The sequence below is a fragment of the Oncorhynchus masou genome, chromosome 29 (genome assembly GCF_036934945.1).
Source record: "Oncorhynchus masou masou isolate Uvic2021 chromosome 29, UVic_Omas_1.1, whole genome shotgun sequence".
In the NCBI taxonomy this organism is placed as follows: domain Eukaryota; kingdom Metazoa; phylum Chordata; class Actinopteri; order Salmoniformes; family Salmonidae; genus Oncorhynchus; species Oncorhynchus masou.
The window spans coordinates 42,878,665-42,906,108 of NC_088240.1; the positions used below are offsets into that span (position 1 = coordinate 42,878,665).

At 41.1% G+C, this 27,444-nt stretch overlaps 1 protein-coding gene across 1 annotated transcript; it reads left to right on the plus strand.

Annotated features, from left to right (window-relative positions):
- The first annotated feature begins 23,213 nt into the window (after nt 1-23,213).
- Nucleotides 23,214-27,135, plus strand: LOC135519827 (twist-related protein 2-like). Its single transcript, XM_064945038.1, has 2 exons — nt 23,214-24,056; nt 26,634-27,135. Exon 1 carries the CDS (start codon nt 23,537-23,539, stop codon nt 24,023-24,025), a length of 489 nt encoding a protein of 162 aa, XP_064801110.1. The 5' UTR covers nt 23,214-23,536; the 3' UTR covers nt 24,026-24,056; nt 26,634-27,135.
- Nucleotides 27,136-27,444: the final 309 nt, after the last annotated feature.

Sequence of the window (27,444 nt, forward strand, 5' to 3'; positions counted from 1 at the left end):
TCGATGTGTGGTGGTTAATGTACGTACGCCTACATTCCATGGGACTTTTGAAAAAACCTGTTCATCCACTTGTCCTTAAGACAAGGAGGTGACTGAAAATGTTGTTGTGTTGTTTGATGCAAGAAACCACTTTACAAAATAAAATGCATTATTATTCCCATTCTATTATCCCATTCTATTATTACAGAGACTAATTATGCTACCCTCCTCTCATATTGGTCACTTAGCTTATTCAAGTCTGTATCAAAATACAACACTGTTCTTTTAAGACAAAAAGGGTATTTACCTAACTCACTTTTCAAGAAATGTATACTTTTTGTGCTCTTGTAGAAAGCAATAACTCGACTATTGCTGACTACAAATGATATATAACTGGGCTAATAACTCACTAACTAGCAAAGGATATGGATAAAATGTGCACACGTGGCAACAAGCAGCTCTCGCTTTGATCTCAAAACATGCGACCACTCATGCTGTAAACACAGTCCAGTTCAAAGTAAATGGCACAGATCCATATATTGCAATGGTCTATTTGCATATAGGCCTACTGCAACTCTGATTATTTTTGCCACACCAGTCTGTGTAAAGTATGCGCTGGGAAGTGCGTGTCATTGCAATAAAATCCTACTCCGATGCATTCTGCCTACAACAAAATATCTTGCATAGTTTGTTTTGTTTTGGTATGTTGCATTGAAAGTGGATAATATTGTGTTGATTCGATCACAATTGCCACAGTAAAGGGAAACGTTGATAGTGTTGACAGGGAAAACTCTAGAACAGTAGTCACCAACCTTTTCTGAGTCAAGATCGCTTTGAGTCAAAATGCAAGCCGAGATCTACCGCTCAGAATTTTTTAACAGTATGTAATAAACGTAGGCCTATGCAACATTAACCAATTAAAAACAGTAATGTAGCAATGAGGTTTGTGTTATAGGCCTAATACATTATCACAATCATATTGGCTTTACTTGAATTACCCTTGTTCAGGCCATTAAAAAATATATATATTTCAAAATTTGAGGTAGGCTATATGTTCACACCGGTAATAGATCCGTTGTATTACTTGTGAAGTCCAGCTGAGTGAGCATACATTTAAATAATTTGTTTTTTTATTTTACTGGGCTGGTGCCTGATTCTGAAGGTCAGTCACAGCAGAGGGAGAGAGCAGCAGACTGAGGGTCCGCCTCTCAACATCCCTCCCGTCTCACTTTCCTCCATTGACACTGAACAAAAAGGGACACCATCTTCCAGCTGATGGCGAAACTCGAGTCGCACCGCATTATTTCTTCCTCGTGAAAAAAAACGTATGTTGTTACTCCTACAGTATGAATAGAGAAAGTTAAATATTCCTCTATATTAAAAAGGCCCAAGCCGCTGATAATAACAACAACGCAAGCCTACCGATACACTTTCCTACTCAGTCATTACTGCTGCAATGCTTGAAATCAAATAGGAAGAACCCGCATTTTATGGGTGATAAAAGTGTTGAATACAAAGTGTTGACAGTTCTGAGTAAGAACTTAAACGTGAACTCACTCAGAAAAACAGCATCGCTTTGCTGTATTTGTTTACACCCTCTCTAGTCAGTATCAATCTCACAGTATCAATTTTGCTGTAGATTTATTTTATGCATGCTACATTACTGCAGACAGCCATCTGAGGCATTCGATTGGCCAACGGTAAAACTGTGCACTTGATTTGCTCTCTGGGCCCGCAGGGAAAGCGGAGTTTTACCTCCAGACACACGAAATGGTTAAAAAATGGCAACAGTTCGCCTATCTGAGACGAATACAATATAAAAGGAACACAAGGCTTCATCGTTTCTTTTTACATAAATGTTTGGTGATCAACTAGGAATTCCTTGGAGATCAACCGGTTGGTGACAACTGCTCTATGAAGTTGAGTGAAGTTCAATCTCTTGCTTCTCTCTCTGGGCTGATATATCTGCGCTTCAGTCTCTGGGCTATGCGCAGTTTAGAGGGAACATTTCATAGGACTATACATCCTTTAAGCAGGGCTCGTACAAACATTGGCAAGTCAAATTCAATGACATCCAGGCACTTTTTCAAAGTATTATTACATTCTAAAATGTATGAGAATAATGTGGACATCGCCTGACTAAATAGATTGGGTGCATGCATGGCATTTTTTTTTTGTAGCCTATGTGGCCAACGCAGGCACACATAATACCTTCTTATGGCTGGGGGGCAGTATTGAGTAGCTTGGATGAATAAGGTGCCCAGAGGTGCCCAGAGTAAACTGCCTGTCCACGTTACTAATATATGCATAGTATTAGTATATCTGGATAGAAAACACTCTGAAGTTTCTAAAACTGTTTGAATGATGTCTGTGAGTATATCAGAACTCATATGGTAGGCAAAAACCTGAGAAAACATCCAACCAGGAAGTGGGAAATCTGAGGTTGGTCGATTTTCAACTCAGCCCCTATTGAAGTTACAGTGGGTTATTGGTCATGTTGCACCTCCTAAGGCTTCCACTAGATGTCAACCGTCTTTAGAAACTTGTTTGATGCTTCTACTATGAAGGGGGCTGAATGAGAGGGGAATGAGTCAGAGGTCTGCCAGCAGTCACGCGCTGGTCACGCGCATTTCACATGAGAGGTATCTCCCGTTCCTTTGCTTTTCTGAAGACAAAGCAATTCTCCGGTTGGAATATAAGATTTATGGTAAAAACATGCTAAACATGCATGATTCCATACATTGTCTGACAAGTTTCCACGGTCTGTAACGGAACTTTTTGACATTTCGTCTGCAACTAGTGAACGCGCTTCGTGAGTTTTGATTTGTTTACCAAACACGCTAACAAAAGTAGCTATTTGGACATAAATGATGGACATTATCGAACAAATCAAACATTTATTGAGGAATTGGGATTCCTGGGAGTTCATTCTGATGAAGATCATCAAAGGTCAGTGAATATTTAGAATGTTATTTCTGACTTCTGTTGACTCCAACATGGTGGATATATGTATTTGTTCTCTGAACGCCGTACTCAGATTATTGCATGGTTTGCTTTTTCCGAAAGTCTTTTTTGAAATCTGACAGTGGTTTCATTAAGGAGAAGTGTATCTAAAGTTCCTTGCATAACACTTGTATTTTCATCAACATTTATAATGAGTATTTCTGTAATTTGATGTGGCTCTCTACAAAATCACCAGATGTTTTGGAAGCAAAACATTACTGAATATAACGTGCCCATGTATACTGAGATTTTTTGATATAAATATGAACTTTATCAAACAAAACATACATGTATTGTGTAACATGAAGTCCTATGAGTGTCATCTGATGAATATCATGAAAGATTAGTGATTAATTTTATCTCTATTTCTGCTTTTTGTGTATCCTCTCTTTGGCTTGAAAAATGGCTGTGTTTTTCTGTGGCTTGGATCTGACCTAACATAATCGTTTGTGGTGCTTTCGCTGTAAAGCCTGTTTGAAATCGGACACTGTGGAGGGATTAACAACAAGATTACCTTTAAAATGGTATAAGATACTTGTATGTTTGAGGAATTTTACTTACTAGATTTCTGTTGTTTTGAATTTGGCGCCCTGCACCTTCACACTGGTTGTTGTAATATCAATCCCGTTAACGGGATTTCAGCCCTAAGAAGATAAAGCAATGAATAGAGGTAGCATTAATCTCACCATCTCCATTTTTATAATGAGAAAGTGACCAAAAATTAGGTTCCTTGTTTATTGGAAGGATTTGTATGGAAAGCCAACATTAGATGTTGCCATCCTCAAGATCCACACATGTTTTTACTATAACAGAGCAGCTGTAACACCCTTCAATTGAAGCAGCAGGATACAAAAACGGATCAAAATTAAATCACATATAATTCAAATGAAGCAGGAGGATTTATAAATTGGCTCCAGTTATTATAATACATTTTCAAGCACCAAATTAAGTTTCAGGTATGTGCCAGATGTTGACGTGTCGAAGAAACAAAAGTTTATGTATAATACAGGGGCATTCAAACAACAGGTCAAAGACAGGCAGTGGTCAGTAATCCAGAGAAGATGCAAAGGGTCCAGAACGGCAGGCAGTCTCAGGGTCAGGTCAGGCAGGGGTCAATAATCCAGTGAGGTGGGGCAAGGTATAGAATAGCAGGCAGCGTCAGGGTGGGCAGAAAGGTCAGAACCGGGTAGGACGAGGATACAGGAGCAAGAAACAGACAGGAGCAGGGGTACAAACACTAGTAGGTTTCACAAACAAAATTAACAGTTTTTTCCCCCAACACTTGGGCTGGTCACGTGTTGTTCTTTCACTCTTTCTTTCTAGAAAGGTCACCAGGTCAAGACTTCTTGCATGCATGGCCTTGAGATGAAAGTTATCAATAATTTGTTTAGGAAAATAATATGGATTTCCATATAGGCATAACAAAATGTTTATGTTGCTCTTCTTCCACCCAATCCTTATACACCTGAGTCAGAAAGAATTGACAACTAGTAGAAAAGTGGCTCTTGATAATGATGTCCCCAGTCCAGATTGAAGATCTGAGTTTTAATCCATTGTATTGAGGCTTGACTGGAGGAAATCATTTCTGTGGCTCTCTAGAAACACACATTTTGGAGGTAGGTGTAATAGGCGTAATAAGTCCCAGTATGCTAGCTACATTGTTTGTTCATATAGCATTTATACAAGGCAGATTGTTTCCTTTCTGAAAAATAGATCGAATGCCAGTTTCAGTGAGAAGCGTAGCAACATCCCACTGGGCAAAAACTGGTTGTATCAACATTGTTTCCACGGCATTTCGACCCCCAAAAATCTATGTGATGACTTTGAATCAATGTGGAAAACTGAATCCAAAATATACTAATTATACAGATGATTAACAAAACATGCACAAGACAGTATTCATACCTTGGTTTTTGTGGTTAATGTGAATGAAAATAACTGGTTTGATAATGGTTATCATACACATACCTTGTCCATAATGTAGAGGGCTATGGAATATTCATTGAAGAGGTAAGGGAGGAGGATGGTAAATATGATCTCCTTAACATACCAATAGACATACAGTTGAAGTCGGAGGTTTACATAAAAATGAGCCAAATACATTAAAACTCTGTTTTTCACAATTCCTGACATTTAATCCTAGTAAAAATCCCCTGTTTTAGGCCAGTTAGGATCACCACTATATTTTAAGAATGTGAAATGTCAGAATAATACTAGTGATTTATTTCAGCTTTTATTTCTTTCATCACATTCCCAGTGTGTCAATTGGTATTTTGTAGCATTGCCTTTTAAATTGTTTAACTTGGGTCAAACATTTCATGTAGCCTTCCACAAGCTTCCCACAATAAGTTGGGCGAATTATGGCCCATTCCCCCTGACAGAGCTGGTGTAACTGAGTCAGGTTTGTAGGCCTCCTTGCTCACACACTTTTTTAGTTCTGCCAACAAATATTCTATAGGATTGAGGTTAGGGCTTTGTGATGGCCACTCAAAAATACGTTGACTTTGTTGTTCTTAAGCCATTTTGCCACAACTTTGGAAGTATGCTTGGGGTCATTGTCCATTTGGAAGACCCATTTGCGACCAAGCTTTAAATTCCTGACTGATGTCTTGAGATGTTGCTTCAATATATCCACATAATTTACCATCCTCATGATGCCATCTATTTTGCGAAGTGCACCAGTCCCTCCTGCAGCAAAGCACCCCCACAACATGATGCTGCCACCCCCATGCTTCACGGTTGGGATGGTGTTCTTCGGCTTGCAAGCCTCCACCTTTTTCCTCCAAACATAACGTTGGTCATTATGGCCAAACAGTTCTATTTTTGTTTAATCACTTTTTATGGCAGTTTTGGAGCAACGGCTTCTTCCTTGATGAGCAACCTTTCAGGTTATGTCAATATATTACTTGTTTTACTGTGGATAGAGATACATTTATACCTGTTTCCTCCAGCATCTTCACAAGGGCCTTTGCTGTTGTTCTGGGATTGATTTGCACTTTCGCACCAAAGTACTTTCATCTCTAGGACACAGAAACGCGTCTCCTTCCTGAGCAGTATGACAGCTGCGTGGTCCCATGGTGATTATACTTACATACTATTGTTTGTACAGATGAACCTTCAGGCATTTGGAAATTGCTCCCAAGGATGAGCCAGACTTGTGGTCTACAATTTTCTTTCTGAGGTCTTGGCTGATTTCTTTTGATTTTCCCATTATTTCAAGCAAAGAGGCACTGAGTTTGAAAGTAGGCCTTGAGATACATCCACAGGGACACCTCCAATTGACCCAAATTATGTAAATTAGCCTATCAGAGGCTTCTAAAGCCTTGACATAATTTTCTGGAATTTCCCAAGTTGTTTAAAGGCACAGTCAACTTAGTGTATGTAAACGTCTTGACCCACTGGAATTGTGAAAAATGACTTGTGTCATGCACAAAGTAGATGTCCTAACCAACTTGCCAAAACTATAGTTTGTTAACAAGAAATGTGTGGAGTGGTTGAAAAATGAGTTTTAATGACTCCAACCTAAGTGTATGTACATTTCCGACTGCAATTGTACCTTTGTATGCCTCCTCATCTGTATACCTGCAGACACAGACACAAAAGTTAGTAGTTCTTTACATTTTTCAGTTAAGTGCCTGCATCTGCTGTCCTTTCAAATTCAAATGTTTCAGTTGGGCTCCTGCAAGAACCCCCAACAACTAAGGAGGTTCCTCGATGAACGCCACCTCCCATTGGGTGGCCAAGAACCCTAAGGTTCTTCTAAGAACTTTGAGGATCTTTGAAGAACCCTTGTTGAACCCCTCATTTTAGAGTGTACCCTGACCCTGGCCTCAACAACATGCCTAGAATACCTTTCGGATGAGACAAGTGGTCAAAGAGATGGAAAATTCAGAGGACCATTGCAAGCATGTCAAGTCAGTCTGGGGTGTACATCATGCCTTATCCAGTTTATTTTTTGCATCAAGGCTTGTTTATTGGTTTAACATCCGGCTTACTAAAACGGACAAACTCCATGAAGTCTCGAGCACTGGGTCGCTATTCTGCTGTGGGCTGGCAGGTGTGTTCATCGGGTGCCCTCGTGAAACTCCAGACCTCAAACTTGTATAAATATAATAGCACATTGCAGGAGGACGCGGGGATCCGAGGGGAGTGGAGCGAAACGTGCCTGTCAAAATGCTACAAATCTCTGGGAGAATGTAAACGAAGTTGTCAATTCATCAGTCAGCTACATTATAGAGGCTTCGATCTAGATTGTGAAAGAGGTTTACCCCAATCTCAATACATTTTCCCTGACATAATAGGAAATGTTCGAGGCTACTTATTTGTGTATATGCAGGATAATAGAAATAGATCAAATTTTATTTTAAGAATGGGCCTATTGGTAAGGCTTTTGGTTCTGATATGTTTAATGTCTAAAAATACAGTGGGGCAAAAAAGTACAGTATTTAGTCAGCCACCAATTGTGCAAATTCTCCCACTTAAAAAGATGAGAAAGGCCTGTAATTTTCATCATAGGTACACTTCAACTTTGCCAGACAAAATGAGAAAAAAAATCCAGAAAATCATATTGTTGGATTTTTAATGAATTTATTTGCAAATTATGGTGGAAAATAAGTATTTGGTCAATAACAAAAGTGTATCTCAATACTTTGTTATGTACCCTTTGTTGGCCACTCCTTCATTGCCCGGGCGGTGTGTTTGGGATCATGGTCATGCTGAAAGACCCAGCCACGTTTCATCTTCAATGCCCTTGTTGATGGAAGGAGGTTTTCACTCAAAATCTCACGATACAAGGCCCCATTCATTCTTTCCTTTACATGGATCAGTCGTCCTGGTCCCTTTGCAGAAAAACAGCCCCAAAGCATGATGTTTCCACCCCCATGCTTCACAGTAGGTTTGGTGTTCTTTGGATGCAACTCAGCATTCTTTGTCCTCCAAACATGACGAGTTGAGTTTTTACCAAAAAGTTATATTTTGGTTTCATCTGACCATATGACATTCTCCCAATCTTCTTCTGGATCATTAAAATGCTCTCTAGCAAACTTCAGACGGGCCCGGACATGTACTGGCTTAAGCAGGGGGATGCGTCTGGCACTGCAGGATTTGAGTCCCTGGCGCCGTAGTGTGTTACTGATGGTAGGCTTTGTTACTTTGGTCCCAGCTCTCTGCAGGTCATTCACTAGGTCCCCCCGTGTGGTTCTGGGATTTTTGCTCACCATTCTTGTGATAATTTTGTCGACACGGGGTGAGATCTTGCGCGGAGCCCCAGATCGAGGGCGATTATCAGTGGTCTTGTATGTCTTCCATTTCCTAATAATTGCTCCCACAGTTGATTTCTATAAACCAAGCTGCTTACCTATTGCAGATTCAGTCTTCTTAGCCTGGTGCAGGTCTACAATTTTGTTTCTGGTGTCCTTTGACAGCTCTTTGGTCTTGGCCATAGTGGAGTTTGGAGTGTGACTGTTTGAGGTTGTGGACAGGTGTCTGTTATACTGATAACAAGTTCAAACAGGTGTCATTAATACAGGTAACGAGTGGAGGACAGAGGAGCCTCTTAAAGAAGAAGCTACAGGTCTGTGAGAGCCAGAAATCTTGCTTGTTTGTAGGTGACCAAATACTTATTTTCCACCATAATTTGCAAATAAATTCATAAAAAATCCTACAATGTGATTTTCTGGATTTTTTTTTCTTCTAATTTTGTCTGTCATAGTTGAAGTGTACCGATGCTGACAATTACAGGCCTCTCTCATCGTTTTAAGTGGGAGAACTTGCACAATTGGTGGCTGACTAAATACTTTTTTGCCCCACTGTATGTCTAAAATAATAATGCAACAGTAGCACAACAAAGTACATGACAGGATAGAAATACATACTTTGAATATGAGATAATACCTGTTAAAGGGCAGCCAGAGCCCCGCCACTTGATTTGAAACATAAAAGTAACAAACATTGGAGTTCCATTTGGGGTTATAATAGGGTAAGACGGTTGTACTAAGCTCATAAAGAATTTACAGCCCATTATTCAATGTAAACAATGGGTTATTATTAATTGAAATAGGTTGTTGAAATAACGCTCTTACGGACTGTGGCTTTGTTAGACTGTGATGCCCCAATTCACTCACACCGTTCTGTACCAAGGTTCTATCGTATGGTTCTAACTTCAAATGTTATCTCCAGGTGTCAGAAGGGAAAACCATCAGCTGCCAGGAAACGGGTGCTTTTGGAACTGTTTATTGGTGTAAGAAGAAAAATATGACCAGCATGGCTATGCTTAGATGAAACCTACTCATGGTAGTGATTCCATGTTATGTGGCACACTGAGGTCTAAGTGAAAGAAGACGTCTCTATGGTAACAGCATGCTGCCGCATCTGGGCTAACTCCTCGTCCCAAAGGACCAATGAATCTCCAACCGCTCTGATACTTAACGTCCACACTTCCTTACGTTCTATTCTCTCCATCTTCCTATTCAAGCTCAGTCCTCAAGACAATTCAGCTCTCAACTCTACCCTGAAATGACTTGCTTTTTTGAAAGCCTATGTCCATGTACACATCTTTTGGCTGGACTGTAAGGCCAGAGGTGGGACCAAGTCACTATTATTTGAGTAACAAGCAAGTTTCAAGTCACAAGGTCCGAGTCCCAAGTAGAACGGGTCGAGTCTCGGAGTCAAGTCGTGCATTCTAAGAACAGGTCGAGTCTAGTGACAAGTTTTTTTCAAGTCAAGTAAAAAAAAAATGCATCCTATACATGCAGTGACTGCTAACCTTTGTCTATTTATTGAGGCTAGCAGACAGCATTCATTATTTTGTCTACAACACTTATATTAGGCAAGTCAGTTAAGAACAAATTCTTATTTACAATGACGGCCTACCCCTGCAAACCCAGGCGACGCTGGGCCAATTGTGCTCCGCCCTATGGAACTCCAAATCATGGCCGGAAGTGAACCAGGGACTGCAATAACACCTTTTAGCACAGAGCGCTGTGCCACTCGGTAGCTCTGAGATTCTTGATCATGTAATTGTAAAATAGAGAGTAGTCTTAAGGGCATGAAATCAGCAGAAGGCAAGGCAGGTTGACGTGCTCTGAGTGTAGTTTTATTTACAAGTCTTGGCGATTTAATGGTAAAAGCCCCATATCATACAAAATATACAAGTAGATTTATCTGACTGGACACAGGCAGAGGGCAAGATTCTACAGCCTCCCCCTGAGAAAACAAATGTAATCTGTCTAACAGGAGCTCAAGAAGGTACATACTGTATAAGCGCTTGGCCCCTCCCAGGACCATACAATCAAATCAAAGTTTAATTGTCACATGCGCCGAATGCAACGGGTGTAGTAGACCTTACAGTGAAATGCTTACTTACAGAGAGTAACCAATAGTGCAGAAAAGGTATTGGGTGAACAATAGGTAAGTAAAGAAATTAAAACAACAGTAAAAGGACAGTGAAAAACAGTAGCGAGGCCATATACAGTAGCGAGGCTACATGATTGAGGTAGTATGTAGATATGGTTAAAGTGACTGCATATATATGATCAGAGAGTAGCGGTAGCGTAGAACCAATTAACCGGTTCTACAATGTAAAATACCATTTCCACATCCATTGTTACATTGGTACACTTGTCTGAATCAGACTTAATGATTATTAATGATATTCCATCACCATTCATACATGGAACAATAATGTTCTCTTATTCAACACACTTGACTACAAACCGTGGTGCGCAGGCCACCTAGCCTAGTTCTATGCGCACCGAAGCGCATATGCTGCTATTACGCACAGCCAGAATGACAGAGACATAGGACACGGAACTCCGAAATAACCTGGGAAATATCAACAAAGGAAACCATACATTGAATTAAATAAAAAATATCTTCTACATGAGTGTTGTGGACGTTCATGTGCACAATAAACATCGAGCCCACTCAGAGGGTAAGAAATGGTAGGCTAAATGAAAATGTATAGTATGAAACAGACATGTTTAAGTGTTGCAATAAACGGTACGTGTATAGAATGATGAAATGCTAGCAATTATTGTATGATTAGATGGAATGTAGAATTATGCATTTAAATGTGTGAAAGCAACAGCAAACATTTCAACAAGAGAACAAAGCGCTCTCTGCTGGCGGGAGTTTGGAGGTCGCAAGTGGAGAGAGGCACCTATGGTGCGTCCTCGCCACAGTAATAATTCATTTGAACAACCAATTCCAAATGCAAGCTTCGTAAGTAAATAATGAACTTCAAGTAATTTTGATGTACCAAAAGACCAGTAGGCCCAATTGTTGCTTTGATGCCCCATTGCTGGTGAGCTTGCAAAGTAAACAGGTATTATTCTTGATCACCAAACTACACTACATATACAAAAGTATTTGGACACCCTTTCAAGTTAGTGAATTCAGCTATTGAATCCAGCTATTGACAGGTATATAAAATCAAGCACACAGCCATGCGATCTCTGTAGACAAACATTGGCAGTAGAATGGCCTTACTTAAGAGCTCAGTGACTTTCAACGTGGCACTGTCATAGGATGCCACCTTTCCAACAAGTCAGTTCGTCAAATTTCTGCCCTGCTAGAGCTGTAAGTGTTGTTATTGTGAAGTGGAAACGTCTAGGAGCAACAACGGCTCAGCAGTGAAGTGCTAGGCCACACAAGCTCACAGAATGGGACGGCCAAATGCTAAAAAAAATGATCTGTCCTCAGTTGCAACACTCACTACCGCGTTCCAAACTGCCTCTGGAAACAATGTCAGCACAAGAACTGTTCGTCATGAGCTTCATGAAATGGGTTTACAAGGCCATGCAGCTGCACACAAGCCTAAGATCACCATGCACAATGCCAAGCGTCAGCTGGAGTGGTGTAAAGCTCACTGCCATTAGAATCTGGAGCAGTTGAAACGCGTTCTCTGGAGTGATGAATCACACTTCACCATCTGGCAGTCTGATGTACAAATCTGGGTTTGGCAGATGCCAAGAGAACGCTACCTGCCCAAATGCATAGTGCCAACTGTAAAGTTTGGTGGAGGAGGAATAATGGTGTGGGCTGTTTTTCATGGTTTGGGCTTGGCCACTTAGTTCCAGTGAAGTAAATAAATCTTAATGCTACAGCACTCACTGACATTCTAGACCATTCTGTGCTTCCAACTTTGTGGCAACAGTTTGGGGAAGGCCCTTTCCTTTTCCAGTATGACAATGCACCTGTGCAAAAAGTGAGGACCATACAGAAATGGTTTGTCAAGATCGGTGTGGAAGAACTTGACTGGCCTGCACATAGCCTTGAACTCAACCCGATCTAACGCCTTTGGGATGAATTGGATCACCGAATACAAGCCAGGCCTAATCGCCCAACATCAGTGCCTGACCTCACTAGTGCTCATGCCTGAATGAAAAGCAATGTTCCAACATCTAGTGGAAAGTCTTCCCAGAAGAGTGGGGGCTGTTATAGCAGTAAAGGGGGGACCAACTCCATATTAATGCCCAGAATTTTGGAATGAGATGTTCGACGAGCAGGTGTCCACAAACTTTTGGTCATGTAGGGTATTTTTGGAGCTGCATATTTACCTATTATGGCAATCCTCTCTCCCTACAATTTGACGTTTGCACTGCACCCAATCCTATAAATGTACAGCAAATCAGCAATCTGTTTGCTAGCTCACACAACCTGTGTTGATTGACAGTTTACAGGTCCAATCAGAGGGCAACGTGTGCGTTTCACGAGCCAATCTGTTGCACGTTTCTTTTGCAAGGGCGATGCCTCGGCTACTGTCTGGCTGCGTGGAGACTCTGTGCTACAAAATGATTGTCAAAACGTTACAAAACCTGGCCAGATCATTTAAAATGATCATTATCAAGTCAACGTCGAGTCCCGAGTATTGAGATCTCAAGTCGAGTCTCAATTTATTTTATTTTATATCAAGTCGCGTCTCATGTCATCAAATTGGTGACTGGAGTCAGACTTGATTGAAGTCATGTGACTGCTGTAGGCCCAAAACTCACTCCTGGACCATCAGTGACAGACAATCTTACAGACTGTGGCTTTAATAGGAAACCAAGAAAGTGTGTGCCTAGGAAATTAAATGCATAAAAGCTTTTACATTTTTTAAATTAAAACTCTTTCTAAACTAACTATATTACACATGGAAAACATTTCATGAGCAACTCATAAGTTAAGTTAAATACATTTGATTTAAAATAATTTAATTCATAAACAACTTTAAAGGTGAGAAATAAAGGGCCATTTGATGAAGCAGAAGCTGACTCCCCACCTGACCTACCCGGTACCCAGTCTCTCTACGTCTCTTCAATAGCTGTGAAACGTTAGTTAAATACCTCACCTGCTTTTGTCATTATCATTCCTCTTCACAGAGCTGCCACACTGCTTTAGCCTGGGAGCTAATAACTCAGAGTGGTGTGTGGGGAAAGTATGCTTTACAATATGACTCGGGCCCTTTGCTGACGGGGCCGAACGGCGGGGGGCCCATTTGAAGCATTTTCAGATGAGCATTGGGACCTTCAATAATTTCCTCTTCAGATTGAACAGCTCTCCTGGTGCCCAGCACAAACACGCTAAGCAGAGAGTCTAGATAAACAGAGACGCTTTAAGTATTTTCTAGGTGTTAAGCGCTAAGGGGGCTGTAGGCAATTGTAGCCGTCGTGGCTAATCTCGACTGGATAGAGAAATGTCGAATTAGCATGTGTATATACAGCCATACCTTTACTCAGTGTTATTTTATTGGTGTGTTAATTGAGCTCCACAAAAGTTACTTTTATTGTGCTTTAGACAATGCACAAGCCCACTCAACTCCTTATAGCAGACCTAAGGATTTGGGCCTGGGGTGTAAGCTAGGTGAGATGTAGGGAGCACGGACGGACAGTTTACTGTAAGTGTCGCCTCAGTGTTGACATCTGCTGATGACAACCCCATCGTCACCCCCTCGTTTTAGCCAATCAGCAAAGCAAACAGGTCCCATGTTTGCCTTTGGTTTTTGGTTTGGTCATCTCCCCTCCAACCCAATCCAGGTCAGCCTTAGCCTTTCAGGCCACCTGGGTACTGTGAACATAAACAGGACGCTGTGAACCTGGGCCCAGCAGCTAGGCTTACCTTGCTAACCTTGGCACCACGGTCACAAGTGCAATGCTAATCACGCTAGCTGTGTTTGTGCAGGAGGCAGTGGAGTGACCTTCCCCCTTGTCAGCACCCTACTGACCGTTCCTGCTCCATTCCCTCTCTCACCTGTTTACTTAATCAGTCTTTGACTCTCTATCTCATCAACAAGAAACCCTCTATTCCAGATGGGGTTTGTTGTTGGGGGTGGGGTGGGGTTGTGTTTGGTTTCAGATCCTGGAAGTTGTACATATAATTGTGTTTTCGCCAACATAATGGCTCTGGCAACACTGTTTGCTGTAACTGTCAAGTCAATGAAACGTCCTTGAGTTGAATGTGATGGGGGAAAGGGGAGAAAGTTCATGACTAAAGGCCCTACTTTCAGTGGAGAGAAATACCAGTCCGATTTTTTTCCCCCCAAACCAATATGCACCGATAATATGTACAAAAAGCAAAAAGGTCGAAAAAGCTTAAGGCTCGATTCAATCCATATGGCAGAAGTTTCCCCTTTATAGCTCAATTGAAATGTAAAGGTAATGTTCCCACGTTGGCGGAGACTGCATTCACGGTGCACGCTGCATTATTCATACCTTTACATTTAAATTGCGCTATAAAGTGGAACTTCTACGAAACGGATTGAATTGAGCCCTTGGCTTTAGTTTTTTTTTTACATATATGCCTCAAATATTGTTACCATGGCCAATTCATGTGCAAGTCAGGCATTTTGAACTCCACACTGAGGATAGGCCTTTTACTCTCTATAGCCCTGAATATCAAAGTGAAGAGAGCGGCACTGGGGGGCCTCTGGGGACCTCTGGCACCCCGGGCCCCTGTCCACACTCGAGAACGCCTATGAGAAACCTGCATCATATTAAACCAACCTAAACGCTTCAAGCTGTTACACACTCCCCTATGAAACCTTTATGAAGGGCCCCTAATGCAATTTGAGAAACACGTTGTCAATCGGCGTTGCAGTGGATGAGGTGTGGATATATGAATGGATGGCCACAGAGAGGCATATGACAGTGAAGAATGGCTCTTTGAGTTTTAGTGCTTATGGTTTCTATGCCCCCCCCAACATATACTCACTGAAATTGTCTCTTGCTTCATTCACCAAAGGGGCTTACCATAAGTATAGAGTCAGGATATCAACACTATATTGTGTAATAACCTAAGTGGCCAATACTGCACCGCCTCATGGGTGTCCCGGTCGCAACAGGCTGCCTGGGATTGAACACGGTTCTGAAGTGAAGCCTGAAGCACTACGATGCAGTGCCTTAGACCGCTGCGCCACTCGGGAGGCGTCGTTTCGAACTTCTAACGTGGTAGGGATAATAAAGAAGGGAGTGGTTTGTGACAAGAGCAGCAGCTCACCTATTTATCAGCTCATACTTCAGTTACACCTCCAATACTGCCAAAGTATCCACTATGCGGATGTTTGCCAACACGGATTAACACGCAATCTGATTGAATAGGTATCGAGCCTGGTTTCCCGGATACTCTCCATTGAGAATTCTCTAGGACTAGGCTTAAGCTAAATCCAAGAAACCAGCCCCACCTGTATATGAAACAGGGAGAGCTTGTCATACAAATCAGTTTGTCTATGAGTGGGGTCTTTCTTTCTCTACATTTTATTTTAAAGTAAACAGAGTAGTCTATGCGCTATACTTTTGTCAGAACTTTTGTAACCAATACATTTGAGGACATTTCCCTCTGTAATGCTGCAGAACATGAGTCACTCCTCTTTACTGGAAAAGAGTGGCTTAATATTGTGAAATCTCCCTGTTTCATTGAAAAGCCCACAACTAACTTCCTCCATTACTGGGTCATGGTTGGCGGTAGTGGTGGTGTTGGTGATAGTCAGAGATGGACTGTCAATAGGAAAGGTCTCGCAAATGCCAGATGGGGTGGTCCATCTTTAGCCAATTGGGCCTGTTGGACAAATAATGGGCTGGTGTGGTGGCCTAGAGGGAAAAAAATTGGCCTGTGTGTTAAAATTGCCCGGGCCGATATCTTTTCCTAGTCCATTCCTGGTCTTAGTGCCTGAACAGGTGATGTTTACAGACTGTAGTTTTTTGGGGGGCGCATGTTTGTTCTCCTAATTCCCTTCAGTGTGTCACTCAGTGTGACCATGGTGGCTAACAGAGCAAAGTTTGCCCACAGCTGCTTGTCAAAACGACAGGGGAGAGAAATGCTTGGCTGCCGTTTGACAAATAAAAATAATCTCACTCTTTTGTCGGTTATAATCTCATGTAGGCTATAATCGCACTATGTCTGTGAGCTGTTGGCTAGAGCACACATGCCAATACCAGTGGGGACACTTGCTATATAACGCACAAACAAATGTGTGAGAAAAAGATCAGCAGGGTTGAAAATGTGTTGGAAACCCATTTAAATTATTCGCATGTTAGTTTAATTTATTAGTCACCAATTGGATGGAAACCTAGCTGGAGTGCTTTCAATTAAAATGGTCAAGAATAAACAAAAATAGCTTCTTAGCAAAGGACAATTTCTCAAGCAATAATGTTGGTAGGACTGTCTGGGAATGGCCTGAGTGGGGAGGGGTAAAACATGCAACATGCAAAGTTTTGGTCCCATGTTTCATGAGCTGTAATAAAAGATCCTAGAAATGTTTCAAATGCACAAAAGCTTATTTCTCTCAAATTTTGTGCACAAATGTGTTTACACCCCTGTTAGTGAGCATTTCTCCTTTGCCAAGATAAACCATCCACCTGACAGGTGTGGCATACCAAGAAGCTGAATAAACAGCATGATCATTACACAGGTCCACCTTGTGCTGGGAACCACTTTAAAATGTGCAGTTTTGTCACAACAGAATGCCACCGATGTCTGAAGTTGAGGGAACGTGCAGCAGGAATATCCACCAGAGCTGTTGCCAGGGAATGTAGTGTTAATTTCTCTACCACAAGCCGCCTCCAATTTCATTTTAGAGAATTTGGTAGTATGTCCAACCGGCCTCAAAACCGCAAATGGCGTCGTGTGGGCGAGCGGTTTGCTGAAGTGAATGCTGTGTAGAGTACCTCATGGTGGGGTTATGGTATGGGCAGGTATAAGCTATGAAAAAAAACACAACTGCAATTTATAGATTTTAATGCACAGAGAAACCATGACGTGCCCTGAGGTCACGTCATGGTTTGTCATTCATCCACCGCCATCACCTCATGTTTCAGCATGATAATGCACAGCCTCATGTCGGAAGGATCTGTGCACAATTCCTGAAAGCTGAAAATGTCCCACTTCTTCCATGGCCTGCATACTCACCAGACATGTCACCCATTGAGCATGTTTGGGATGCTCTGGATAGACGTGCAAGACAGTGTGTTCCGGTTCCCGCCAATATCCAGCAACTTCGCTCAGCTATTGAAGAGGAGTGGGACAGCATTCCACAGGCCGCAATCAATGCATATCTGTATTCCCAGGCATATGAAATCCGTAGATTAGGGCCTAATTCATTTATTTCAATTTACTGATTTCCTTATATGACTAACTCAGTAAAATCTTTGAAATTGCTTCTTGTTGCGTTTTATATTTTTGTTCAGCAAATATAAAACACGGGACATCACATTTTTGACTCCACTGGAAGTTTAAATTAAAGAGTTGACATAAGGTTAGCCATTCTGTGTGCAATGTAGAAATGGCGTTTAAGAGCTAAAGCAGTGGCATCTGTGTGTTTCAGGGCAATGGTGGTACTAGGAATTACAGGTTTGAAAATACAAGCAATATCAATTTCAATTGCAGAGCAATAGGTATTGGTATGCTAACGGTCATTTGTTCATGGAAGCAGCAACACTAGTAGTAACAGGGATTGCACTGTTAGCAATAGACACAGGCAGTGCTGCTAATGAAACCCAGCTGGAGCTGTTTCTCTGCTGAAGACCTTTTGTTCATCTTGGTATGAAACACATGCTCTCCCTTGCTCTCTCTCACACACCGTGACACACTCTCGTGCATGCACCCGCGTTCACACACACACACATAAACACACACGGGCCCTCATCTGACTACACTTTAGATCCACTTGCCTCGATCCTTTGGGGGTATGCCTTGTCAGGTTTGCGGTCCAAACCCAGAGTTAACCATTTCTGGCATGCACATGGACAGTAAAATTCAACTCATCACAGAACGGGCGCCCCAAAACAACTAATCTAATTCATAACCTTTCGTAACAGTTCCCTAACCTTTGTCAGATCTGCAGGGGCCGGACCGGCGCCCATCGATTTGCCTTTTTAGGCAGACGCTTCATAAAAGCATTGACTGATGCCGCACATATGCCGGGTCATATTTTTCTTTTCTCTTTCCCACCTCTCCCCCGGCCACTCGTTCTCTATTTATTACCTTGATCTGAAGTCAGCATGCTGCATGCGGAGGATGTGTGTCGATTGATGTGACAGGCCTCTGTAGAAAGGATCTGGACTTTTTAAGGGAAGGCCGGGCCCATGTGGAGGTGGTTTGGAGGTGTCAGGGAGATATTAATGCGTCATCCTGTCTGGGTGAAATATGGCCCCGAGCTCATCTTTGATCTGATGCGGGTCATCTCACACACACACAAACATGCATGCAGACAAGCACACACGCGCATGCAGACACACACACACACAGACACACTCTCTCTCTCTCCCTTGCTGACGTGCTGTGGCTTCTATGCTTCGTGCCAGGGCGCTGGGGCCAGAAGTATCCTAAATGACCCCTTCTCCTCTGGTTGGGCCCTGCAAGGAATGCATGTGAAGGATGCTCTACCTGTTAATCCCCTGGGATTCTGAAGGAAGGCATGGCTCAGGCCATATGGATTCTGTCTGGGACTCGCTCAGATTTTTTTTCCACAACTGCTATTTTTATTGAAAATTGTACATTTCCTTTTATTCATCAGATCTGAAACAACCATCAGTGGTGGGTTCAAATGGTGTAATCTGGGAAAATCTATGTACATCTTCATAATCTGAGAAATGAAAATGTTTGTTAGTTAATCGTGAGAGGGATATGTCTGAAAACTGAGATACCATGCTTGCAGGGATACAATTCCCAAAGCATGTTGTACTTACAGGTGAACAGGAGAGAATCACCCCTCACGCTCAGCAGGATAGGCATCAATCTAATAAGTGTTTTACAACATGAAGTATAAGCAAATTAAACGGTGCATAATAATGTACTTTAATTGACTTGGGTCATAATAGAGACAAAATGCCCACATTAGATGAGTATTTGTTGTACTAGTAACTTAAACTGTGCTTGAATTGAGTGAAACGTTGTATTATTCTTACTGGAAAGGTTGCACGGTCAAGAAAATGAGATTTGGCCCAGGACCATATTGCATAGCACAGTCCCTGTGGAAGATCAACCTCTTACCTCCATCTCTGACCCCACTCCCCTGGCCAAAACTGCCCTCCAGCATTAACCTGCAGACGTGGAGCAAAGGGTCTTGGGGGTATAATCAGGGGGGAGTGTGTGTGCACGTGCGTGTGTGTTGGTTGGTCTTTTAAGTGCTGCCATGTCTATTGATGGTTTATTCATTTTTTCTAGACTGTTAAGAAAGTGGATTACACATGTAAAATATGACATATTTCTTTAAACCCAAGATATCCTCAGCTTCAATTACTGGTGACCGAACTTCTACCTTTTCTGAGACTTTCCAGAGTCGCTTTTGGGGACTCTGGATGTGGGTAAAAGCTGTGTGACATGCAATATTACCATCCCAGTCAGAGATACACCAGACCTGGCACTGAGATGGCTGTACAGGCAGGAATCTGTGAGGGGCTGACAGAATATGTCCTCACACCAGGACCATGTACAGGTGTTCAAATAATTGTGCAACTTCTAAAATTGCTCTCTGCAACAAAAAACAAACAAACTGAGTTCTGCTTATTTTCAGTAAGCTAAAGTAACAAATAAGCCTACAGTAAATGCATTAGGCCTACATATTTGTAGGTTAAAATATATGTAAACATGTGTAAACCTATATACAGTGCCTTTAGAAAGTATTCAAACCCCTTGATTCTTTCCGCATTTTTTTTGCGTTACAGCCTGAAATTAAAATGGATTAAATTGAGATTTTGTGTCACTAGTGGAATTATGTTTTTAGAAATGTTTACAAATTAATTAAAAATGAAAAGCTGAAATGTCTTGAGTCAATAAATATTCAACCCCTTTATTATGGCAAGCCTAAATAAGTTAATGAGTAAAAGTTTGCTTATTAACAAGTCACATGATAAGTTGCATGGACTCACGCTGTGAAATAATAGGGTTCGCCATGACTTTTGAATGACTACCTCATCTCGGTATCTCACAGATATAATTATGTGTAAGGTCCCCCAGTTGAGCGGTGAATTTCAAAGAGCACATAATAATAATTGGTACAGTAGATGGGTTAAAAAAAACGAGGCAGACACTGAATATCCCGTTGAGCATGTTGAAGTTATTAATTACACTTTGGATGGTGTATCAATACACACACTCACTACAAAGATACAGGCAGCCTTCCTAACTCAGAAGGCCAGAGAGGAAGGAAACTGCTCAGGGATTCCACAATGAGGCCAATGGTGACTTTAAAACAGTTTAATGGCTGTGATTAGAGAAAACTGAGGATGGATCAACAACATTGTAGTTACTCCACAAATACTAACCTAATTGACAGATTGAAAGGAAGGAAGCATGTACAGAATAAATATATTCCAAAACATGCATCCTGTTTGCAATAAGGCACTAAGTAAAACTGCAAAAAAAAATGTGGCAAAGAAATTAACGTTGTGTCCTGAATACAAAGCATTATGTTAGGGGCAAATCCAACACAACACATCAATGAGTACCACTCTTCATATTTTCAAGCATGGTGGTAGCTGCATCCTGTTATGGGTATGTTTGTCATCTGCAAGGACTAGGGAGTTTTTTAGGATGAAAAGAAATGTAATAGAGCTAGGCACAGGCATAATCCTAGAGGGAAACCTTTTATTTTATTTTGATTTCTTTTATTTAACCAGGTAGGCATGTTGAGAACAAGTTCTGATTTACAATTGCCACCTGGCCAAGATAAAGCAAAGCAGTTCGACACATACAATGACACAGAGTTACACATAGAGAAAAACAAACATACAGTCAATAATACATTATAAACAAGTCTATATACGATGTGAGCAAATGAGGTGAGATAAGGGAGGTAAAGGCAAAAAAAAGGCCATGGTGGCAAAGTAAATACAATATAGCAAGTAAAACACTGGAATGGTAGAATTGCAGTGGAAGAATGTGCAAAGTAGAAATAAAAATAATGGGGTGCAAAGGAGCAAAATAAATTAAATAAATACAGTAGGGAAAGAGGTAGTTGTTTGGGCTAAATTATAGGTGGGCTATGTACAGGTGCAGTAATCTGTGAGCTGCTCTGACAGTTGGTGCTTAAAGCTAGTGAGGGAGATAAGTGTTCCAGTTTCAGAGATTTTTGTAGTTTGTTCCAGTCATTGGCAGCAGAGAACTGGAAGGAGAGGCGGCCAAAGAAAGAATTGGTTTTGGGGGTGACCAGAGAGATATACCTGCTGGAGCGCATGCTACAGGTGGGTGATGCTATGGTGACCAGCGAGCTGAGATAAGGGGGGACTTTACCTAGCAGGGTCTTGTAGATGACATGGAGCCAGTGGGTTTGGCGACGAGTATGAAGCGAGGGCCAGCCAACGAGAGCGTACAGGTCGCAATGGTGGGTAGTATATGGGGCTTTGGTGACAAAATGGATTGCACTGTGATAGACTGCATCCAATTTGTTGAGTAGGGTATTGGAGGCTATTTTGTAAATGACATTGCCGAAGTCGAGGATTGGTAGGATGGTCAGTTTTACAAGGGTATGTTGGCAGCATGAGTGAAGGCCTTTGTTGCTGGTTCAGTCTGCTTTCCAACAGACACTGGGAGATGAATTCACCTTTCAGCAGGACAATAAAGTAAAGCACAAGGCCAAATCTACACTGGAGTTGTGAAAAGCTGAATTCAGGCTGTAACACATCAACATGTGGAATAAGTCAAGGGATATGAATACTTTCTGAAGGCACTGTAACTATTTTGACAGTAGGCTTATATTGGTCTACCCAGATGCTGTAAAACGCATTTTCAAGTGTTGTTTATAAAGTTAATTCAAAACAGATATCGAGGTACAGTATTTGAGTTCATAGAATTTATAAAGAATACAATTGCAAAACATAAAATCTTCCATCTGGGTGAAGTTTCTCACCTGTTATTTTTTATATTCCTTCAGATATTCTTCCAAGGAATTTAACCCATGCCAGTATTTAATCATGAGGAAGGATTTCCATTAATTCTATCTAAATACTGCAGATTATTTTTGATAAAGGTAAAACACATACACAGTGGTATTTTGCTCCAATGTTAAAAGTAGACGTCAGCTGACTCGGAAAAACGGAGCATTTTGGCAGCAGATAATTCGAGAGATCACGCACTGTTGGAGAATGGGGCCGTTAATACGAGCCAACTGCGCACTGTTATGTGTCGAAAACATGACATCACACATCAAGAGGTGGAACTTTGACAAAACGCATGCTGGAGGCATCCAAAGAAACATGAGAACTTTTCGGTTAGTTTAAGCTTTCTTCCTGTTTGACTTCCACATTTATGAAAACTGGGAAAGCATACCGACTTTTGATTAGATTAGGGAACAAGAGTATATATATCCCCCTGTCTGCATAGGGTAGGTGTTTTTTTAATGTATTACAATACGATGACATATAGGCCCAGCCTATTTATATTTTGGTTATTACATAGGCGTATATTTATAATGTATTATATTCATCATGAAGATGTCGCTATTGTACTAAAATAGTCAATACGGGATTAAATGGGTATTGTTTATGATTATCAAATTATAAAACAACACACTTTTCATAATATGAATCATGCATTTATCAAAGGCCTAATAACCATGCTACATGTGTTGATTTGTTTTTAAGGGTCTATTAGTTATAGTCTATTTCATACCAATTATGGACGAGGTAGGCGAGAACATGATTTATTACAAATGAAGATAATAGGTCTATTGTTACTTTTGTCATTGATATTTGATTGTTTTGACATGATTCTGTTCAGAGGTTCTGGGCTGCTGAAATATAGCTACGGAGTGTAACACAAGACTGTTCCCTCCTGTTTATTAGCTGGCCAATCAGAGCCCGATACTGCCTCCCTCTTCACTAGACAACTATTTAGCATCTGAAACTGGGATAAAGTTTTCCCCAAAAAATTGGGGAAAAACTTCCTGCGAGAAGGACTACCTCAAGCGTAGGTTTGAAAGTATCCTACTCCCAAAACGTTTAGAACATAATAGTCGTAGTGTAAAACATTCTTTAAAACCACTTTCTGTCGGTGTCGGCATATTCTGATATATTTTGTAACCACAGCTTCAAAAGTGGAGACCGTTTTTTCTTTGCGATCCTTGCATTTCTTTAAACGAGAAATGGAAGAGGGCTCAAGTTCTCCCGTCTCCCCAATGGATAGCCTACTGACCAGTGAGGATGAGTTGGACAGGCAACAGAAAAGATTTGGAAGGAAGAGGAGACACAGTAAAAAGTCAAGCGAGGACAGCTGTCCGGGTAACGTGAAACGGGGCAAAAAACCGAGTCCGAGCAGCAGCACTCAGTCCTACGAGGAGTTGCAGAACCAGCGGTGCCTGGCCAACGTCAGGGAGAGGCAAAGGACACAGTCGCTCAACGAAGCCTTCTCGTCTTTACGCAAAATCATCCCCACGCTACCCTCGGATAAACTGAGCAAGATCCAGACACTAAAACTGGCCTCTAGATACATAGACTTCCTCTATCAGGTGCTGCAAAGCGACGAGATGGACAACAAGATGTCGAGCTGCAGCTATGTTGCGCACGAGAGACTCAGTTACGCTTTCTCCGTGTGGCGGATGGAGGGCGCGTGGTCAATGTCTGCATCTCATTAGCACCCAAAGCCCTTCACTCAATTCCAAAGCGGTAGGTGGTACATTCAGCGTTACCTCTCATGCGAAAATACGAAACAAAACATTTTGCTAGTCCGAAATTATTAGTGGTATTAGTATGCTATTATGCATAATAGCCGTGAACACAATAGTAGGTTGTCTTAGGGCAAACATAAGAACCTGACATAGTTTGTAGGTTGTTAATGATCCTGATAAAATATGTTGTGGCTTGAGCTAAAAGTCAGCGTCAGGTCAACTATTGCACAAATGATCTGAAAGCGAAACTATTCCCCCTTTACTATAGTGAATTATGAATGAAATAAGTGTAGCTTATCCAATTACTCAGTGAATGTTCATGATAGTCATCTGGGTAGCCTTATACAAATAGCATTCTTTAACATCCATGCCATGACATCTGCATCTTGCAAACATTTCACCAGCGCGCGCGCAGAAGCGCATGTGGATGACCTGAGCACGAGTCAGGTTAATACACAGTTAGACAAGTTCTCCATCAGCATTGCCTGACAACACCACTGCTATTTGAGAAGAAGAAAATAGGCCTTCTGAAATGTTAGTGAGGGTCGTTGAACGGCTGCTGTTTGATTATAGACATGGGAACTTGGTGTTCTGAATGTAGCCAAAATAATGTTTTTTTGGAACATGTTTTACTTGCCAAACACTAAGGTAGCAACCAAAGACAACTTTAAAAATGCCTCACTGACACTGGGGGAGTGAAATGGTTGAAACGTCAGGGGTTTTGCCTTGCTGTGAGTGGCGTGACAGCTCGAAAACACGTTCAACTCTGCAGTGAAATGTCAGTCTTGCATTTAATCCTTGTCCGTTCTTAACGTCTTTTTAAGATGTGAGGCCTCTAAGGCCTATGGCAGATAGAGGGGTAGGCCGCATCAAAACGCAGCAGCCTTGAACAGCCTACCACGGGCAATTCACATTCACAATGGATCGTTTTCCTGTATGGGGACCGCAGGAATAGCAACGCTCGACTTGGGCCGGAGAGTTCAAAACCAGCAGTTTTATTAAAGATGCGAGCGCTTTGAGCGTAGTGGGTATACCGGCGGTAAGTCAAAAATGGCTACGGTCATTTACGAGTTTCTAGTCCCCTTATCATTGCACAGCGTTATCCAACCGTTGTGCGTCTTAAAGCTGTGAAGCAAGCCATTGAAACTCATTTATGCATGCCACAAAACCATCTGATAGTGCATTTGTTTTCTTGTCTAGTGCCATTGGTTTAGGCCTAATGTAATTGTAGTAGCCTAGTCTAATTCGAATGTACAGTTTTGTACAGTGGAGAGCCTGGCAATTTGCATAGGCCAAAATGTTAAAACAAATGTAGGCTGCTACAAAGAAAATGGGGGGAAATTCTTAATATACCTACATCTTTTTAACAGATTAGCTACACGACTTTTTAACAGCCAAAATAGTATTTATGCTCGGAATAGTAGCCCACCAATTTTAAGTAGGTTACTGATGTCTTGGAACAGGAGTTAAACATTTTATTCCGTGAAAGAAACATTTCCAGTTAAATAAAGCCTGATTTTGGTTTGTTTAGTTTCCATGGACTGGTACCAGGAAGTTTACAGACCGCCCACTCGTATAAAACAGATATTCTGTAAAGAGGATAAATAAACTACACTATGGTTATTTAAAGGTGGCCTTTCTCGAACTTAACCGGACGTCTTTTCCGTATCCAATTCTGCTGTCAATGCTGTTTTGGGTTTCATTCGTCTGTGTGGAATGGCAAAGAAAAGCAAGTGAGAAAGCTCGTCCTAAAATGAATTTGTAATCGTTAAACGACGTTTATAAAATAAACTTCGACAATGTATGCGGCAGAAATCACGAGGCCTATATTAGTCTACTCGAATTGATACTAGTGACACGTTCATTGTGCTATTTGATAATGTAATCAGCATAGCTGTTTTTTCTTAAACTAAATCAAACAAATCCAAATGTATTTAACCCCAAAATATCTGAATATCAAATTGTAGTCTACTAATATTTACTAAACGAATTCAAGAAACAACGGCCATCTAAAATCTAATAGGCCTACAAATATAATTGCTGCATTTAAGCTTTGCCTCGTAAATTACAGAAAGAAAATGCAATAGCCTACTATGAATTTGGAAATGGGCATTTACATAGGCCACATTATGAATATTACCGCATAAATATTTCAATATTCACTCATCCATATAAATGAAAACATCCTAAAACAGACAGGTGCTCATATCCCCTGAAGTCTGTTTGGCCTGCTCATATATTTTCCAGTGATGCAATTACATAGGCCACTGTGGTTTATGCATCACATTTTAAAATGAAATCCCTTTCAGTTGTTGACATATGGTTTCACTCAGGTCCAAATCACTGTTTAATTAAGGACTTCCCATGCCAGTGATCGTGTGCCACCCTTCAGGCCAATAGGCAACGCACTGTGTCATGGCTAGCCTATACAATCTCTTTCAGGAATTAAGTGCAATAAAGCTACGCATGCAATGTATTAATAAAAATGCTATTGCTTGATAAGGTATATGCATTGCAATCTGTAATATTGGTAATTGGCGCTAACATTTTGATGTTTTCTTTCTTCCCCTGGTAGACTGTTTACTTCTACAAAGTACGAAGACACCAAAGGATCTATTGAAGAACCCACGAACCTCAGAAACGTGGTCAAGAGACATAATGTGGTGCACAACTCTCCTGGAGTGCTTTGAGTGCAATTACCTAACACTTGGAAGAGTGTGAGAAGGAGTGAAGATAACTCGAAAAGTTGCATACTCAGACAGTGTTGTAAGACGCTTCTCGTGTCTACTGCTGGCGCATTATAATGTTGTTTTAATGTCGGAATGGTGATGAGAGTAGGAAAAACCATCTTTTATCTTTTTTGGGAAATTATATTTCGTTCTGTTTGTAAAATCTCAAAATAGAAGTATATATAAATGTTTCGTATTGTACATAGGCCTACTGTATGTATATTCAGCTTGTAAAGGGACCAATGCAATTTAGAATACATTCTTGAAGTACGCTGCATGGATTTATCCAGATTTGACTTATAAGCAAGTCTTTCAACTCTGTCCAATGTACATTTTTTAAACTTATTTATTAAAACACATATTTTTTGAACAATGTAGTTGAGCCTTTTGATTTATGTTTCCATAGAATACCATGGCATACCCATTTCAGACAGAATATGTGGTATATTATACAACCTGTAAAAAATATATATAAGGCAATGTTTATATGACTCCCTTTCAAACAGCCCCTTATTTACCACTTTCTATTATGGTATATCCCTTTTATACATATCAGCGGGTAATAGGCAAATTGGTATGGGGACGTGGGTGGGTGGTGTTTATCCATGGAGGCTGTTTGCATTTCAAATCAGGGATGTATTAAACAATGGAAGTGTT